The sequence below is a fragment of the Salvelinus alpinus genome, chromosome 6, assembly GCF_045679555.1.
Source record: "Salvelinus alpinus chromosome 6, SLU_Salpinus.1, whole genome shotgun sequence".
Lineage (NCBI taxonomy): Eukaryota > Metazoa > Chordata > Actinopteri > Salmoniformes > Salmonidae > Salvelinus > Salvelinus alpinus.
In genome coordinates this window covers 27,074,343-27,092,457 of record NC_092091.1, presented here as the reverse complement: position 1 = coordinate 27,092,457, position 18,115 = coordinate 27,074,343, and the positions used below count along the sequence as shown (strand labels likewise).

General features: G+C 43.6%; 1 protein-coding gene across 4 annotated transcripts; it reads left to right on the top strand.

Moving 5' to 3' along the window:
- The first annotated feature begins 2,404 nt into the window (after nt 1-2,404).
- On the top strand, nt 2,405-18,033 carry LOC139578473 (HAUS augmin-like complex subunit 5). 4 transcript variants are annotated; one of them, XM_071406111.1, is made up of 19 exons: nt 2,405-2,821; nt 3,190-3,252; nt 3,372-3,404; nt 5,599-5,623; nt 9,267-9,399; nt 9,837-9,996; nt 10,111-10,201; nt 10,298-10,389; nt 10,479-10,533; nt 11,767-11,894; nt 12,001-12,079; nt 12,201-12,349; nt 12,488-12,650; nt 12,785-12,865; nt 12,959-13,104; nt 15,392-15,488; nt 15,600-15,735; nt 15,935-16,067; nt 16,177-18,033. In XM_071406111.1, exons 1-19 carry the CDS (start codon nt 2,724-2,726, stop codon nt 16,277-16,279), a joined length of 1,965 nt encoding a protein of 654 aa, XP_071262212.1. In that variant the 5' UTR covers nt 2,405-2,723; the 3' UTR covers nt 16,280-18,033. The 4 variants fall into 4 exon arrangements, with proteins under 4 accessions (XP_071262212.1, XP_071262213.1, XP_071262216.1 ...); XM_071406112.1 differs by lacking the exon at nt 5,599-5,623 and having other exon boundaries at nt 2,781-2,821; nt 3,372-3,486; XM_071406115.1 differs by lacking the exons at nt 2,405-2,821; nt 5,599-5,623 and adding an exon at nt 5,023-5,098.
- The last annotated feature ends 82 nt before the right edge of the window (nt 18,034-18,115 follow it).

The window sequence follows — 18,115 nt, the reverse complement described above, 5'->3', positions numbered from 1 at the left end:
AGGCAGGTTGAGGTTTCCAGGGTTAGAGTAGTGCAGAAGTTGTCATATGCTGATGCAGTGAAGAAAGTAGAGGAAGACGGGTCAAGGGTGAGGGATCCTGAGAGGAGTGGTGTGAGTATTAGATCTGTACCAGTACAGAGGGATAGGCTGTCAAGTGATATATGTTTCAATAAGATTGGGTTTTTAGCATTAACAGCAATGGTTATCAACTATACTGCAGGGATGGAATGTAAGTTGCAGAAAATTGAGGTTGTGGTGGCAGCTGCAGAGAAGTATTTGGTTGTGTGAGACTTGACATCAGAAGAGTTACAGGGTGCGTTAAGTGGTGGTGTCCCATCCCTTTAAGTTGTTGGCATGAGGTAGTAGTAAATAGATTTAAATAAATCAAAATCAAATCACATTTTATTTGTCACATACGCCGAATAAAACAGGTGTAGACCTTACACTGAAATGATTAGAGAGCAGCAGTGAATAACAATAGCGGGGCTATATACAGGGGGTACCGATACAGAGGCAATGTGTCAATGTGCGGGGGCACCAGTATCGAGGTAATTGAGATAATTATGTACATGCAGATAGGGTTGTTAAAGTGGCTATGCATAGATAATAACAGAGAGTAGTAGCAGCATGGGGGGTGCAAATAGTCTGGGTAGCCATTTGACTAGCTGTTCAGAAGTATTATGGCTTGGGGATAGAAGCTGTTTAGAAGCCTCTTGGACATAGACTTGGCACTCCTGTACCGCTTGCCGTGCGGTAGCAGAGAGAACAGTCTATGACTAGGGTGGCTGGAGTCTTTGACGATTTTTAGTGCCTTTCTCTGACACCGCCTGGTATAGAGGTCCTGGATGGCAGGGAGCTTAGCCCCGGTGATGTACTGGGCCGTACGCACCACCCTCTGTAGTGCCTTGCGGTCAGAGGCCGAGCAGTTGCCATACCAGGCAATGATGCAACTGATCAGGATGTTCTTGATGGTGCAGCTGTAGAATCTTTTGAGGATCTGAGGACCCATGGCAAATATTTTCAGTCTCCTGAGGGGGAATAGGTTTTGTCGTGCCCTCTTCACGTCTTGGTGTGCTTGGACCATGTTAGTTTGTTGTTAATGTGGACGCCAAGGAACTTGAAGCTCTCAACCTGCTCCACTACAGCCCTGTCGATGAGAATGGGGGCGTGCTCGGTCCTCTTTCTCCTGTAGTCCACAATCATCGCTTTTGTCCTGATCACATTGAGGGAGAGGTTGTTGTTCTTGCACCACATGGTCAGATCTCCGACCTCCTCCCTATAGGCTGTATCATTGTTGTCAGTGATCAGGCCTACCACTGTTGTGTCATCAGCAAACTTGATGATGGTGTTGGAGTTGTACCTGGCCGTGCAATCATGACTGAACAGGGAGCACAGGAGGGGACTGAGCACGCACCCCTGAGGGGCCCCCGTGTTGAGGATCAGCGTAGCGGATGTGTTGTTACCTACCCTTACCACCTGGGGGTGGTCCGTCAGGAAGTCTAGGATCCAGTTGCAGAGGGAGCTGTTTGGTCCCAGGGTCCTTAGCTTAGTGATGAGATTTGAGGGCACTATGGTGTTGAACGCTGAGCTGTAGTCAATGAATAGCATTCTCACATAGGTGTTCCTTTTGTCCAGGTGAGAAAGGGCAGTGTGGAGTTGATGCTCTCATGCATGTTTCAGTGTTACTTGCTTCGAAGCAAGCATAGAAGTTATTTAGCTCGTCTGGTAGGCTTGTGTCACTGGGCAGCTCTCGGCTGTGCTTCCCTTTGTAGTCTGTAATAGTTTGTAAGCCCTGCCACATCCGACGAGCTTAGGACCCGGTGTAGTACGATTCGATCTTAGTCCTGTATTGACGCTTTGCTTGTTTGATGATTTGTCGGAGGGCATAGCGGGATTTCTTATAAGATTCCGGGTTAGAGTCCCGCTCCTTGAAAGCGGCAGCTCTACCCTTTAGCTCAGTGCGAATTTTGCCTGTAATCCATGGCTTCTGGTTGGGGTATGTACGTACAGTCACTGTGGGGACGATGTCCTCGATGCACTTATTGATAAAGCCAGTGACTGATGTGGTGTACTCCTCAATGCCACCGGAAGAATCCCAGAACATATTCCAGTCTGTGCTAGTAAAACAGTCCTGTAGTTTAGCATCTGCTTCATCTGACTACTTTTTTATAGACCGAGGCACTGGTGCTTCCTGCTTTAATAGTGTAGTGGGGTGGTGTTATTTTTATTTCAAAACATTTAGATTTGTTTTTTGGGGGGTAATTGTTGTGTTAGATGGTAGGGTATTTGTTTATTATTTTTTCAAGCAAAGTATAAGGGAGTTGTACTCCAGTCTAGTAGGTGGCGGTAATGCAACATATTGGATGCCAACCGCCGTTAAACCTCATCTAAGAAGTCACCGGATATGCTGCAGAGCGAGCGGGAAGTTGAACCACTAGTACTGGCAGAAAAATATTTTATGGGAAATCATAACAAATGACCAACAGAGCAAAGACTAACTTTTCTTGTGATATTTTTGACAGTCATACACTTGAAAACAAAGTACTTAGCCTGCTTACTATTTATTACAGGCACCTGGCAAGCTAACACATATAGTATTCGTTTTTGGCGAGCTTTCTTGTAGATACAGGCAGCCAGAGCCATTTTATTTAGAATAAATAAATACGTTACCCTTCTAACGTCGTTAGCTAGATAACGCCTCGCTGGTTTCGACTAAGGTAAGGATGGGGGATAGGACCCTCCTGCGGGAACTAAAGCGGTGGGCGACTGAAGAATTTAATCTACCACCCCAAAGTCTCCCAAACGACAACTACTTTAAAACGTAGGTAACGACGTCATTCATCAATGTCCTATGCTATGCAACTTTTTTGGCCTTGTTGAGCTATTCCTCTAATTGCTTTTTGTTGGTAACAATTCATATAGTTGTCTAGTCAATTAAACTCAACGATTTACGATTTTCTTCTGTGTAATTGCGGCCTATTTGGGTGCTGAAATCAGTAGTTTTTTCGGCGTTCCTGTCTGCCCACACTAGTCGCCACACTACCATCGTGAAGTTTAGTTGGTCGACGAATAGCTAGCTATCGTTAGCTAGTTCACAGCTACAGTTTTCCATAGCGACCGTGGCAGACTAAGTTAACTAATATGGACCATCAGTGAGTTAACGCAAGTGTATTGTTTGTTTTGTTTCAGGTTATGTGTTGGCCCAGGAGCCTCAATATGGAGATATGTCACACAACATATTTTCAATCAGAGGTGGGTATGCAGACAGGTTTTTACAACATATTTGTGTATACTTCGTTGGCCAACGATGACTTTGTTTTGTAATAAGTTTGCTTTTCCAATATCTTGATGTAACTCCTTTATTTTTGCAGGAATGTCAAGGTTATGCGTGGAAATCTTCAGTGGTATCCTTTGGTTTTGTTCTCTTGAGCTATGTACAACGGGTCATTTCATTGTCTTGGAGATGAAACCGACTCTATTGTCAGGGTAACTGCCTAATTTCTCTGACACCAATATGACACTCACAGGTTTCGTTCTATGAACATTTGTACAAGGGCATTTCCATCGAAAAGGACCCATGAGCTCCAACATGTGAAGTTCAAAGGAGCATATCAAATTGGGTGTCAAAGGAAAAGCTGACATATATATTTTTGGGAAATGGAGGCATAGGTACATTTTAAAATAATTTTACATCTTAAAAATTACACATAAGCAAAGACTTTGATTTCTTGATAAACATGGAAAATGGGTCTTGCAAAACATCCACCAGAAATGGTCTCAAAATGCATAGAAACAGAATGTTGAAGTAAAGACCCCTGCCAACTAATATCAACACTTTTTTATATTTAGTTTTGGAGAAATTGTTTACCTTTAAGTTGAAGAAATATTTCCTTGTGCGTTGTAATTCTGTCAACAAAAACCCACGCATCTAAGTAATTTTATAATTTCTCTCCCTTATGAGGGAGGATAATGAAAGTTCACAGAAGTAACAAGTAATGATAGACCTGCCAATTAGTTAGTGACTTTGCTGATATTTCTTTATGAATTATTAAGTGATTCAAATTTGTATTTTCTGGAATTATACAAAAATCAGTAATGGAATGAATGCAACTGAATTGGCTAAAATGGGGAAATCATAATAGTCAGAAACCACAGATGGGACAATGGCAGGTGACCCATCTTCCACTGGCATACTGTTATGTTCAGCTGATAATTTTTCTGTCTGTTGTCTGGCATTTAAACCAAGTCTGGACAACCTTTCTCACTCTCCAGTTAAAGTCACCTCTGCCAGCTCTTATTGACACCTACCCGTGATTCCCCTCTTTCCATTTACTGTGACCAGCATCCTCACCCACTGAGCACTGACCGACACCGGACATCCATGGACATTAACATTTGGTCAGTCCACCCTTGCCTTGACGTTAACATCCAAAGACAGACGGACTGGACTGGACCAAATCTGAACCTATCATAGACGTATGTTTCACAAGTTTGGATTGCACAGTATAGTGAGTAGAGCACAGTAGAGTACAATACAGCAGAGCACAGTATATTAAACTACTGTACTGCACGTACAGAATCCTAGTCTGCTGTACTGTACTCTGTGCTCTGCTGTGCAGCACTGTCCATACTTGTGAAACATGAGAAATTACATTCATATCTAGAAATATGCATTTCTGTGTTGTACAGATCAGGGAGTCATTATGTAATTTCTTTACCGTAATTCCGTTACCGGGTGTAAATCCACTTCACTTATTGTAGTTTGACCAAAAGCAAATTTTTTAAATTTTCTTTTTTTTTTCTCCCCAAACTCAAGGTACCATGTCATAGCTGACCCTCCCCAGAGTTTTGTGAAAACGTGCTCACATAAAAACCTGAGGAAGATTTTACCATAATTCCATTAACAAATTTCACATCTTTACGGTTCAATCACAAAATAATTCTGGTAAATTTGTTCAGTAGAAATGGTTTAAAGCCGTCCTTGTGCATAGAGTTGTATGGTTTGTTTAACTTTGAAATCAGGCCTCCCGAGTGGCGCAGCGTTCTGAGGCACTGCATCGCACTGCACTGCATCGCTTGAGGCATCACTGCAGACCGGGTTCGTTCCCAGGCTGTGTCACAACCAGCCGTAACCGGGCGGCGCACAATTGGCCCAGCGTCGTCTGGGTTAGGGGAGGGTTTGGCCGGGGGGGCTTTACTTGGCTCAGCGCGCTCTAGCGATTCCTTGTCGGGCCGGGCGCCTGCAGGCTTATTTCGGTCGTCAGTTGAACAGTGTTTCCTCCAACACATTGGTGCGGCTGGCATCTGGGTTAAGCTGGCAGGTGTTAAGGAGCATGGTTTGGCAGGTCATGTATCGGAAGACTCATGACTCGACCTTCGCCTCTCCCGAGCCCGTTGGGGATTTGCAGCGATGACACAAGATCGTAATTGGCTCTATGAAATTGGTGTTGAAAAAGGGGGAAAAATACAAACAAACAACTTTGAAATCAATGTTTTTTGGTTTGGCATACATTTTAAAATGAATAAAAATGAGTCAATGCGTAATTCCGTTACCATGGAATTGCCCACAAGCCTTTCCTTGACATTGTGATCTCTCAGGTACAAAGTTCTACAAGATAAGGAGGTACACCCAATATTTCGAAACAATTCGCTACATAATTTGATATACAGTGCATTCAGAAAGTATTCAGACCCTTTGACTTTTTCCACATTTTGGCACATTACAGCCTTATTTTCTTCAATCCACACACAATACCCCATAATGACAAAGCAAAAACTGAAATATCACATTTACATAAGTATTCAAACCTTTTACTCAGTACTTTAAGCACCTTTGGCAGCAATTACAGCATTGAGTCTTCTTGGGTAAGACGCTACAAGCTTGGCACACCTGTATTTGGGGAGTTTCTTCCATTCTTCTCTGCAGATCCATTCAAGCTCTGTCAGGATGGATGGGGAGTGTCGCTGCACAGCTATTTTCAGGTCTCTCCAGAGATGTTTGATCGGGTTCAAGTCCGGGCTCTGGCTGGGCCAATCAAGGGCATTCAGAGACTTGTCCCAAAGCCACTCCTGCATTGTCTTGGCTGTGTGCTTAGGGTCATTGTCCTGTTGGAATGTAAACCATTGCCCCATTCTGAGGGCCTGAGGACTCTGGAACAGGTTTTCATGAAGGATCTCTGTACTTTGCTCTGTTCATCTTTCCCTCGATCCTGACGAGTCTCTCAGTCCCTGCTACTGAAAATATCCCCACAGCATGATGCTGCCACCACCATGCTTCACCGTAGGGATTGTGCCAGGTTTCCTTCAGATGTAAGTCTTGGCATTCAGGCCAAAGAGTTTAATCTTGGTTTCATCATACCAGAGAATTCTGTTTCTCATGGTCTGAGTCCCTTCGATGCCTTTTGGCAAACTCCCAAATCAAATCTAAGTTTATTTGTCACGTGTACTGAATACAACAAGTGTAGACCTTACAGTGAAATGCTTACTTACAGGCTCTTACCAATAGTGTGGGAAAAAAGGTGTGTGTGTAGGTAAGTAAAGAAATAAAACAACAGTAAAAAGACATTTGAAAATAACAGTAGCAAGGCTATATACAGACACCGGTTAGTCAGGCTTATTGAGGTAGTATGTACATGTAGGTATGGTTAAAGTGACTGCATATATGATGAACAGAGTAGCAGTAGCGTAAAAAGAGGGGTTGGGGGGGGCACACAATGCAAATAGTCTGGGTAACCATTTGGTTACCTGTTCAGGAGTCTAATGGCTTGGGGGTAAAAACTGTTGAAGCCTTTTTGACCTAGACTTGGCACTCCGGTACCGCTTGCCATGCGGTAGTAGAGAGAACAGTCTATGACTGGGGTGGCTGGGGTCTTTGACAATTTTTAGGGCCTTCCTTTGACACCGCCAGGTGTAGAGGTCATGGATGGCAGGCAGCTTTGCCCCAGTGTTGTACTGGGCCGTATGCACTACCCTCTGAAGTGCCTTGCGGTCGGAGGCTGAGCTATTGCCGTACCAGGCAGTGATGCAACCGATCAGGATGCTCTCGATGTTGCAGCTGTAGAACCTTTTGAGGATCTCAGGACCCATGCCAAATCTTTTTAGTTTCCTGAGGGGGAATAAGCTTTGTTGTGCCCTCTTCACGGCTGTCTTGGTGTGTTTGGACCATTCTAGTTTGTTGTTGATGTGGACACCAAGGAACTTGAAGCTCTCAACCTGCTCCACTACAGCCCCGTCGTTGAGAATGGGGGCGTGCTCGGTGCTCCTTTTCCTGTAGTCCACAATCATCTCCTTAGACTTGGTTACGTTGAGGGAGAGGTTGTTATTCTGGCACCACCCGGCCAGGTCTCTGACCTCCCTATAGGCTGTCTTGTCGGTGATCAGGCCTACCACTGTTGTGTCGTCTGCAAACTTAATGATGGTGTTGGAGTCGTGCCTGGCCATGCAGTCGTGGGTGAACAGGGAGTACAGGAGGGGACTGAGCACGCACCCCTGGGGAGCTCCAGTGTTGAGGATCAGCGTGGCAGATGTGTTGCTACCTACCCGTCAGGAAGTCCAGGATCAGGTTGCAGAGGGAGGTGTTTAGTCCCAGGTTCCTTAGCTTATTGATAAGCTTTGAGGGTACTATGGTGTTGAACGCTGAGCTGTAGTCAATGAATAGCATTCTCACATAGGTGGGAAAGGGCAGTGTGGAGTGCAATAGAGATTGCATCATCTGTGGATCTGTTTGGGCGGTATGCAAATTGGAGTGGGTCTAGGGTTTCCTGGATAATGGTGTTGATGTGAGCCATGACCAGCCTTTCAAAGCACTTCATGGCTACGGACGTGAGTGCTACGGGTCTGTAGTCAATTAGGCAGGTTGCCTTTGTGTTCTTGGGCACAGGGACTACGGTGGTCTGCTTGAAACATGTTGGTATTAGACTCAATCAGGGACTATGGTGGTCTGCCAGTTGGTGAACACATGCCCGGAGAACACGTCCTGGTAATCTGTCTGGCCCCGCAGCCTTGTGTATGTTGACTTGTTTAAAGGTCTTACTCACGTCAGCTACGGAGAGCGTGATCACACAGTTAACGGTAACGGCAGCTTTCCTACTCGCCTTCTGCGGGTCCTGGCGAGGCATCCGGCTCTTCGTCCCCTGTACCTGCGTCGCTTCCTCTTGCGAATAACTGGGATGTCTGCCCTGCCGGGTGTTTGGAGAATATCATGTGAGTCTTGCTTGTTGTTGAAAAAATCTTTGTCTAATCTGAGGTGAGTGATCGCTGTCCTGATATCCAGAAGCTGTTTTCTGCCGTAAGATACGGTTGCAGAAACATGTACAAAATAACACACAAAAAAATACATAATAGCACAATTGGTTGGGCGCCTGTAAAACTGCTGCCATTTCTTCCGGTGCCATTTTGGGCTGTCATGCTTTTTACTAAGGAGTGGCATCTTTCTGGGCACTCTACCATAAAGGCCTGGTTGGTGGAGTGCTGCAGAGATGGTTGTTCTTCTGGAAGTTTCTCCCATCTCCACAGAGGAACTAGAGCTCTCTGAGTGACCATCAGGTTCTTGGTCACCTCCCTGACCAAGGCCCTTCCCCCCGATTGCTCAGTTTGGCTGGGCGGGCAGCTCTAGGAAGAGTCTTGGTGGTTCCAAACTTTGTCCATTTAAGAATGATGGAGGCCCCTGTGTTCTTAGGGACTTTCAACGCTTCAGAATTTTTTGGGGTACCCTTCCCCAGATGTGTGCCTCGACACAATCCTGTCTCGGCGCTCTACGGACAATTCCTTTGACCTCATGGCTTGATATTTGCTCTGACTTGCACTGTCAACTGTGGGACCTTATATAGATAGGTGTGTGCCTTTCCAAATCATATCCAATCAATTGAATTTACCACAGGTGGACTTCAATCAAGTTGTAGAAACATCTCAAGGATGATCAATGGAAACAGGATGCACCTGAGCCTCAGAAAATGGTTTGAATACTTATGTAAATAAGGTATTATTTATATATATAAAAAAATAAAAAAAAATAAAAAAAATAATTATACATCTGCATACATTTCTCAACATGTTTTCATTTTGTCATTATGGGGTGTTGTGTGTCAAAATAAATATTTAATCAATTTTAGAGTAAGGCTATAACGTAACTGTGGAAAAAGTCAAGGGCTCTGAATACTTTCCTAATGCACTGTAGGTACAGTATCATGATTTTTAGACTGTCAGAGTTAGCATTATGTTTTCTGTGTGAACATTATTTTAATTACACTGTATGTATTTGTGTGCAGTTAAAAAAGGTAGTGGGGCAGAGTGATGCTGCTAAGCGGCTTGAGCTTCAGGAGCAGATAGAGGATCTGAGAGCCGAACTCAACCACCTGGACTCTCAAATCAATGGGACTGAAGCACAGCTACTTACTGAAGGTGAGCCTTTTAACAAATATGCATACAGTGGGGTCTGAAATAGGCAAGAAATTACTCAAAAAAATGTATAATTCAAATACTGAGCTATGTTGTATGCTCTAAAAATAAATTGGGAAATTATATTACACTAATACAATTGCTACGAGAGATTTTGTAACAAGTCATATTATCTTTCTCTAAAAGGTAGGGGTCAAAATTGACACCCCTGTTTTCAATACCTTTCAAAACCTCACCTTGTGAAGATAACGTTACTGAGCCTATTTGAATTGTTTTAGTCATTTTTGATCATCTTTATCAAGGGTGTCAATACTTTTGGACCCCACTGTATAATTTGGTTTTCCACATCTTAAATTGTGCTAGGTTTGTATATGCTGATATGTTGATGCCCCCTTTTGCCGTGACATGTTGTGCTGTAACGTTTATTTTGTATTGAGTAGAAGAGTCCATTAACTGGAGCTGGGGAATGGTGAAGGAGAACCAACGCCGGGAGCTGCTTTTACAGGCCTTTAAGCAGCGCTGCATGAAGGAGCGCCACGTTCTCTCAGAGGATACCCGCAAGATTAGTGGACACTCCCAGGTTCTGGAACAGCTGTCTAGGTGTGCTTCCTAGAGCCTCTGTTTACCCTTACCATTTCTTAACACACTTCTACATACATTCTAATGCCGCAAACCCAGCCCAAATCCATTCTTTACTTTTGGTGTGTTTTGCAGGAAGGCAGAGCTGGAGGTGGTGTTTGGAAATGAAGCCTCCAATAGCAGTGGGGACTATCTCAACCCAACAGGAGCAGAGCCTCAGGTTCTGGTAAGTGCTTTTACTTAAAATAAATTGTTGATGCTTTATATGATATAATCTGTGATGGTTTTGTATTGGACTAATCTTCTTTCTATTCCTCCTTAGCGTAATGTGAGAGAGCTGTGTGATGAAAGACTCCTCTTCTTCCAGTCTTTACAAGAGAGTGAGCTGAAAATGGCGTCCTCCACTGCCACACAGTAAGAATTATCAGATGGTTTTATATAGGAACCAGAGTCATCCATGAGATTCTTCTATTGCTAAATCATCATTGACTCTCTGTCTTCAGCTTGACTCGTGAACAAAGAACTGCAGTATTTCAGCATTGGTTAAGTGCTGTGGAGGTAAGTTGCGTTGTTGTTTGCATCTAGTTAGTTAGTGCCTTCGGAAAGTTTTCAAACCCCTTGACTTTTTCCACATTTTGTTACATTACAGCCTTATTCTAAAATTGATTCAATTGTTTTCCCCCCTCATCAATCGACACACAATACTCCATAATGACAAAGCGAACACAGGTTTTTAGAAGAAAGAAATATATATCACATGTACATAAATATTTATACCCTTTACTCGGTACTTTGTTGTTTCGAAGCCACTCCTGCGTTGTCTTGGCTGTGTTTAGGGTTGTTGTTCTGTTGGAAGGTAAACCTTAACCCCAGTCTGAGGTCCTAACCTGCTCCAGAGCGCTTTTCATCAAGGATCTCTCTGTACTTTGCGCCTTTCATCTTTGCCTCAACTCTGACTAGTCTCCCAGTCACTGCCGCTGAAAAACATCCCCACAGCATGATGCTGCCACCATTATGCTTCACCGTAGGGATGGTGCCAGGTTTCCTTCAGACGTGACACTTGGCATTCAGGCCAAAGAGTTCAATCTTGGTTTCATCAGACCAGAGTATCTTCTCCTGGTCTGAGAGTCTTTAGGTGCATTTTGGCAAACTCGAAGCGGGCTGTCATGTGCCTTTTTAATGAGGAGTGGCTTCTGTCTGGCCACTCTACCATAAAGGCCTGGTTGGTGGAGTGCTGTAGAGATGGTTGTCCTTCAGGAAGGTTCTCCCATCTCCACAGAGGAACTCTAGAGCTCTGATAGTGTCTCGGAGCTCTACGGACAATTGCTTTGACCTCACGGCTTGGTTTTTTCTCTGACATGCACTGTCAACTGGGACCTTATATAGACAGGTGTGCCTTTCCAAATCATGTCCAATCAACTAAATTTACCAAAGGTGGACTCCAATCAAGTTGTAGAACCATCTCAAGGATGATCAATGGAAACAGGATGCACCTGAGCTCAATTTTGAGTCTCATAGCAAAGGGTCTGAATACTTATGTAAATAAGGTATTTAATTTTTAATTTAAAAAAAATAAATATATACATTTTCAAAAATGTGAAAACTATTTTTGCTTTGTCATTATGGAGTATTGTGTATAAATTGCTGAGAATTTTTTTATTTAATCCATTTTATAATAATGTGGAAAAAGTCAAGGGGTCTGAATACTTTCCCGAAGACACTGTACATGACGATCTGTTTCATATTTGCTTCAGTTGAGTGAGAATGGTATTATAAGTTTTATCTCATCAGGACTTGTTGCGATGCTATCCTCCAAACCAAGTGCTGTCAGCCTTGCAGTACCTGGCCTTGGGACAGGAAATTACATTGGAGGAGAAGCTTGCCTCATTGGATGTGGCTCGTGATGTTGCTGCATTACGGTAAATTGGTTTAAAAAAAAATAAAATAAAAAAAATAGTTAAATGTAGCTGGACAAAAATCTGCATGGATTGGAATTAAAGGGCAAATATATCTGTTTTGTTTTAGGTTTCGCTATGAGAGTAATCACCTGTTAGACATCTCGAAAGAAGAGGAAGAGCTACCACCCGTTAAGAGTCTTTTACAGGTGATTTACACACATTTCAGTTTACACTAAAATACCAACATGGGGTAAAGACACTGCATAGGCTTGAACAGTACTGTAGTTCACTGTTGCTGTATTTGATATGTGTCTGATCTTTTTGCAGTCAGCCTGGGAGGAGGTGGAACAGAGTCTGATGGAACTGGCTCAAACGCGTTCACAAATTCAACAGCTGAAGACCCAGCTTCATGCCCGAAAGAATGAGGCAGAGTTTGAGCTGCTTGGCGGGGAATCTCAAACCCAAGCCCTGACACAGTAAGTCTGCACTACAGATTGGCTTTTTCCACAACATTTACGTTTTGTCATTAATAAACATGCTCAGCCTCTAATGAAGTCATGTCAATTCATCAAAATACTCTGGTTTCTTTTCTCCCATGTTTCCTTCCTGCCCAGGTCAGTGTTTGAGCTGGAGATGCAGTGTGTGATGCAGGTAGCAGTGCGAGATGGTGTGCGAAACCAGTGTGTTGAAATGGAGCAACATGCCAGGGACAGACAGGAGGCCCTTCGCAACCTGCGGAGCCAATGGCAGAGCATCACAGACTTCAGACAGCTTGTGGTGAGGAAATGTACTGTTTTTTGCAGTCTGTATTTCTACCTTTGTCTTCCACACACAACACCACAGCATTTCACCACTTGCCACATGTTAACCTAAACAAGTATGACACACTTTTGTCATGTTTTTCTTCATAGGACGTCAGGCAGGAACAGACAAGAGGTCTGATCAAGGGGAATTCAACAGCTAAGACTGAACTGACTCGCATGCACAAGGAGGTAGGCCCTCTATATGCTTCTGTGTACTCTAATGCATACTGTGTAAACAGTGGCCAATTACTCAACCTCTTCCTCTCTCTTGTCTGACCCTAGATTGGCCAGTTTGTCCAGGGAAAACTGACTCCCCAGTTTGGTGAAGTTCTTTCAGCAGCCAATAGGCTTCGCAACTCTGTGTCCCAGGAGGCCAGACAGTTTGGAAACGTGTCACTAGTAACACTTGATTGCAGGCTCATTGAAGGGTAAGAGCTTCCTATTTTTTGGTGTTTGATGGGTGAGTTGACATCTTCTGATCATAAGGCTGACTGGCTCTCGTTCAGGCAAATGAGAAAGAAGTGCACTCAGGCTACCCGGAAGGCCAAAGTTTTTTTTATTTTAAGGAGCAGTTCTCTCTGTGGGTCTAACCCCAAGAAGTTCTGGAAAATGGTTAAAGACCTGGAGAATAAACCCTCCTCCTCAGCTGCCCATGTCCCTTAAAGTTGATGATGTGGTTGTTACTGACAGGAAGCACATGGCTGAGCTCTTTAATCACCACTCCATTAAGTCAGGATTCCATTTTAACTCAGCCATGCCTCCTTGCCCGTCCAACATTTGCAATGCAACTAGCCTCGATGCTCCTCCCTATTTTTTCCCCTGCCCAGCTACAAAGTTTCTCCCTGCAGGCGGTCACTGAGTCCGAGGTGCTAAAGGAGCTCCTTAAACTTGACCCCCAAAAAACATCTTTCTTCTTTAAGGTTGCTTCCCCTATAATCTGCAAGCCTATCTCTGACCTTTTTAACCTGTCCCTCCTCTCTGGGGAGATTCCCATTGCTTGGAAGGCAGCTACTGTTAGTACTTTATTTAAAGGGGGAGATCAAGCTGATCCTAACTGTTATAGGCCTATTTCTATTTTGCCCTGTTTATCAAAAGTGTTGGAAAAACTTGTCAATAATGAACTCACTGGCTTTCTTTATGTCTATAGTATTCTCTCTGGTATGCAATCTGGTTTCCGCTCAGATTATGGATGTGTCACTGCAACCTTAAAGGTCCTCAATGATGTCACCATTGCCCTTGATTCTATGCAATGTTGTGCTGCTATTTTTATTGACTTGGCCAAAGATTTTGATATGGTAGACCATTCCATTCTTGTGGGCTGGCTAAGGAATATTGGTGTCTGAGGGTTCTTTGGCCTGGTTTGCTAACTACCTCTCTCAAAGAGTGCAGTGTATAAAGTCAGAAAATCTGATGTCTCAGCCACTGCCTGTCACCAAGAATGTACCCCAAGGCTCAAACTTAAGCCCCACACTTTTCTCAATTTACATCAACAACATAGCTCAAGCTCTCTCATCCATTTATATGCAGATGATAGTCTTATACTCAGCTGGCCCCTCCCCGACAAAGCTTTCTTAGTGTCCAACAAGTTTTCTCTGCCCTTAACCTTGTTCTGAACACCTCCAAAACAAAGGTCATGTGGTTTGGTAAGAAGAATGCCCTTCTCCCCACAGGTGTGATTACTACCTCTGAGGGTTTAGAGCTTGAGGTAGTCACCTCATATAAGTACTTGGGAGTATGGCTAGACGGTACACTGTCCTTCTCTCAACACATATCAAAGCTGCAGGCTAAAGTTAAATCTGGACTTGGTTTCCTCTATCGTAATCGCTCCTCTTTAAACCCAGCTGCCAAACTAACCCTGATTCAGATGACGATCCTACCCATGCTAGATTACGGATACGTAATTTATAGATCGGCAGGTAAGGGTGCTCTCGTCCGGCTAGGTGTTCTTTACCATTCGGCCCTGAGATTTGCCACCAATGCCCTTATAGGATGCATCACTGCACTCTATACTCCTCTGTAAACTGGTCATCTCTGTATACCCTTCACAAGACCCACTGGTTGTTGCTTATTTATAAAAACCCTCTTAGCCCCCCCCCCCATCTGAGATATCTACTGCAGTCCTCATCCTCCACATACAACACCCGTTCTGCCAGTCACATTTTGTTAAAGGTCCCCAAAGCACACACATCCCTGGGTCGCTCGTCTTTTCAGTTCGCTGCAGCTAGCGACTAGAACAAGCTGTAACAAACACTCAAACTAGACAGTTTTATCTCAATCTCTTCATTCAAAGACTCAATCATAGACACTCTTACTGACAGTTGTTGCTGCTTTGTGTGATGTATTGTTGTATCTACCTTCTTGCCCTTTGTCTGTGCCCAACAATGTTTGTACCCTGTTTTGTGCTGCTACCATGTTGTGCTGCTGCCATGTTGTTGCTACCATGCTATGTTGTCATCTTAGGTCTCTCTTTATGTAGTGTTGTCTCTTGTCGTGATGTGTGTTTTTATCCTATATTTAAATGTATTTTTAATCACAGACCCCATCTCCGCAGGAGATCTTTTGGTAGGCCGTCATTGTAAATACAAATTTGTTCGTAACTGATTTGCCTATTTAATTAAAATAAAACATGTTTTTAGTAATTGGTCTGGCTGAGAAAAAATGCTCAGAGGGAGATTTTTCAGATGGTTAAGTTCTGTCATCTGCTATATATTTCAGCGAGCAGAGAATTCCAGCTGCGTGGTTGTCTATCCATCGCTTGCATTCCTCGCCCTTCCACAATCTGTGTCAAAGCATGGCTTTTCCAATGTACAGGGTGAGTCCTAACAGATTATTCCATGACCATTTATGCACCTAGAGGTTTGCTTTTTGCTCTTATCCTGTTTATTTATATATTCTCTATTCTGTCTCTTTGTTTCTCTGCCAGGCCCCTGAGGAACTGTACTCGCAAGCTCTATCCCAGCATTTGGAGCTTCGCTTTCTGCGTCGTTTGCTGCAATTTCACTCCTCTTTAGCAAATGTAGAGAAGCAAGGAGCGCTGCTACCTGCACCTGACCAACAAGGTACAGGTCTTCTATAGAGTTCAAAGCTGCAAACTAACAAATGGGATAGCTAGATGCCATTCAATCAGACTCAAATCACACTGTATCACTGCTCTTTACCTGGTTAACCATGCTCTTTACCTGGTTAACCATTCAGTTTTACATGTCTGACTGATATCTTCGTCTCCCTTTAATCTCCCTTTTCTTTATTTCTTCTTAGCCCTCCTGCTACGTGTCCTGGAGGAAGACAAGGAGCTGCTTCAGTCTTTGTTACCCAGGGTTTGGGAGCTCACCCAGTGCTGCTCACAGGGCCTTTCTTACGGGAATCAGGTTAAGACTGCCATTTCCTATTGGTAAGTGTTCCCATTAACTCTTTCTCACATAGAGCTCCCTTGTATTAAACCTCAATATTATTCACCAGCTAGACTATTGACAATTAATTAATTTGTTCTGTCTGTGCAGGTGGGATCAGCCTGCTCAGTTTGCTCTGCCTGACATACGCAAGGGGGGACTGACTTTTCAGCAGTGGCTACAGAGGTGGAAATTTGCAGCCAAGGCTTCTTAATGACTTCCATGAAAAATAGACAAGTGCATAGATGGACAACAATACTCTTCTAAAACTACAATTTTATTCCCACTAAGGTTAATTTACTATATTTTTTGCCATTCAATGTACACTACATTGCCAAAAGTATGTTGACACCCTTTCAAATGAGTGGATATGGTTATTTCAGGCACACTCGTTGCTGACAGGTGTATGAAATCGAGCACACAGCCATGCAATCTCCATAGTCAAACATTGGCAGTAGAATGGCTCGTACTGAAGAGCCCTGTGACTTTCCAAAAAGTCATTTCTTTTTCAAATTTCTGCCCTGCTAGAGCTGCCCCTGTCAACAGTGCTGTTATTGTGAAGTGGAAACGTCTAGGAGCAACAACAGCCCAACCACAAAGTGGTAGGCAACACAGGCTCACAGAACAGGATTGGCGAGTGCTGAAGCGAGTAGAAATCGTTTTCCCTAGGTTGCAACACTCACTACCGATTTCCAAACTGCCTCTAGAAGCAACGTCAGCACATTAACTGATCATCGGGAGCTTCATGAAATGGGTTTCCATGGCCGAGCAGCCGCACACAAGCCTAAGATCACCAAGCGCATTGCCAAGCATCAGCTGGAGTAGTGTAAAGCTCGCCACCATTGGACTCTGGAACATTGGAAACACATTCTCTGGAGTGAAGAGTCACACTTCACCATCTGGCAGTCCGACGGATGAATCTGGGTTTGGCGGATGCCAGGACAACGCCACCTGCCCGAAAGAATAATGTCATATGTAAAGTTTGGTGTAGGAGGAATAATGGTCTGGGGCAGTTTTTCATGGTTCGGACTAGGCCCCATAGTTCCAGTGAAGGGAAATCTTAACGTTACAGCAAACGATTCTGTGCTTCCAACTTTGTGGCAACAGTCTGGGGAAGCCCTTTCCTGTTTCAGCATGACAATGCCCCTGTGCATACAGAAGTGGTTTGTTGAGCTTGGTGTGGAAGAACTTGACTGGCCTGCACAGAGCCCTGACCTCAACTCCATCAAACACCTTTGGGATGAATTTGAACGCTGACTGCGAGCCATGCCTAATTGGCCAACATCAGTGCCCAATCTAACTAATGCTCTTGTGGCTGAATGGAAGCAAGTCCCCGCAGCAATGTTCCAACATCTACTGGAAAGCATTCCCAGAAGAGAGGAGGCTGTTAGAAAAAAGGGTGGGGCCAACTCTATTAATGCCCATGATTTTGGAATGAGATGTTCGACGAGCAGGTGTCCACATACTTTTTGCTGTGCCGTGTATATCACAAGTAAATTGCTGTTGTCTTTATGCCATTAAATCAACTTTGCCTGCACTTGATCTTTTTCTTAATGAGTTTGACGGTTAACCTCAATCACAAATGTAATCCTATTTGAACAAGACCGTTACGTTAGTAGTTATCCATATCATCAATACATACACAAAAGTAAATAGAGTAGATTGTTGAAATAAATGAGCTTGTTATTCCATAAATAGGACCACTTTGTCCATGGTCTGGGTTTGCTCAATCTGGAGGGTTGGAGTTGTATGAATACATCTAAAATAAAATTGTATTCATCAGGTACACACAACAGGTATAGTTTGTGCAGCGAAATGCTTGTCTGCTACTTCCCTTAACTTCACAGTGCAATAAAAAAAAGTAATAGAGTATGCATAGCTGATATGTACAGAATATATACAGTATAGAGTATGAATGTGCTATGCCAAGTATGACTGTATTTACAAATAAAGTATCTAATACAAATATCCTGTGTGTATTGTAGTAGGCCACTAGCTATATTCAGGTCTTGGTCTTCTGTGTGATGCGCATTGTTGGCACGCCCATTAC

Coding starts and splice junctions, on each gene's coding strand:
- LOC139578473 (XM_071406111.1), top strand. CDS start 2,724: ATGGGGGATAGGACCCTCCTGCGGGAACTAAAGCGGTGGGCGACTGAA. Junction 10,202..10,297: donor GAGCAGAGCCTCAGGTTCTG/GTAAGTGCTTTT, acceptor ATTCCTCCTTAG/CGTAATGTGAGAGAGCTGTG. Junction 15,736..15,934: donor ACCTGCACCTGACCAACAAG/GTACAGGTCTTC, acceptor ATTTCTTCTTAG/CCCTCCTGCTACGTGTCCTG.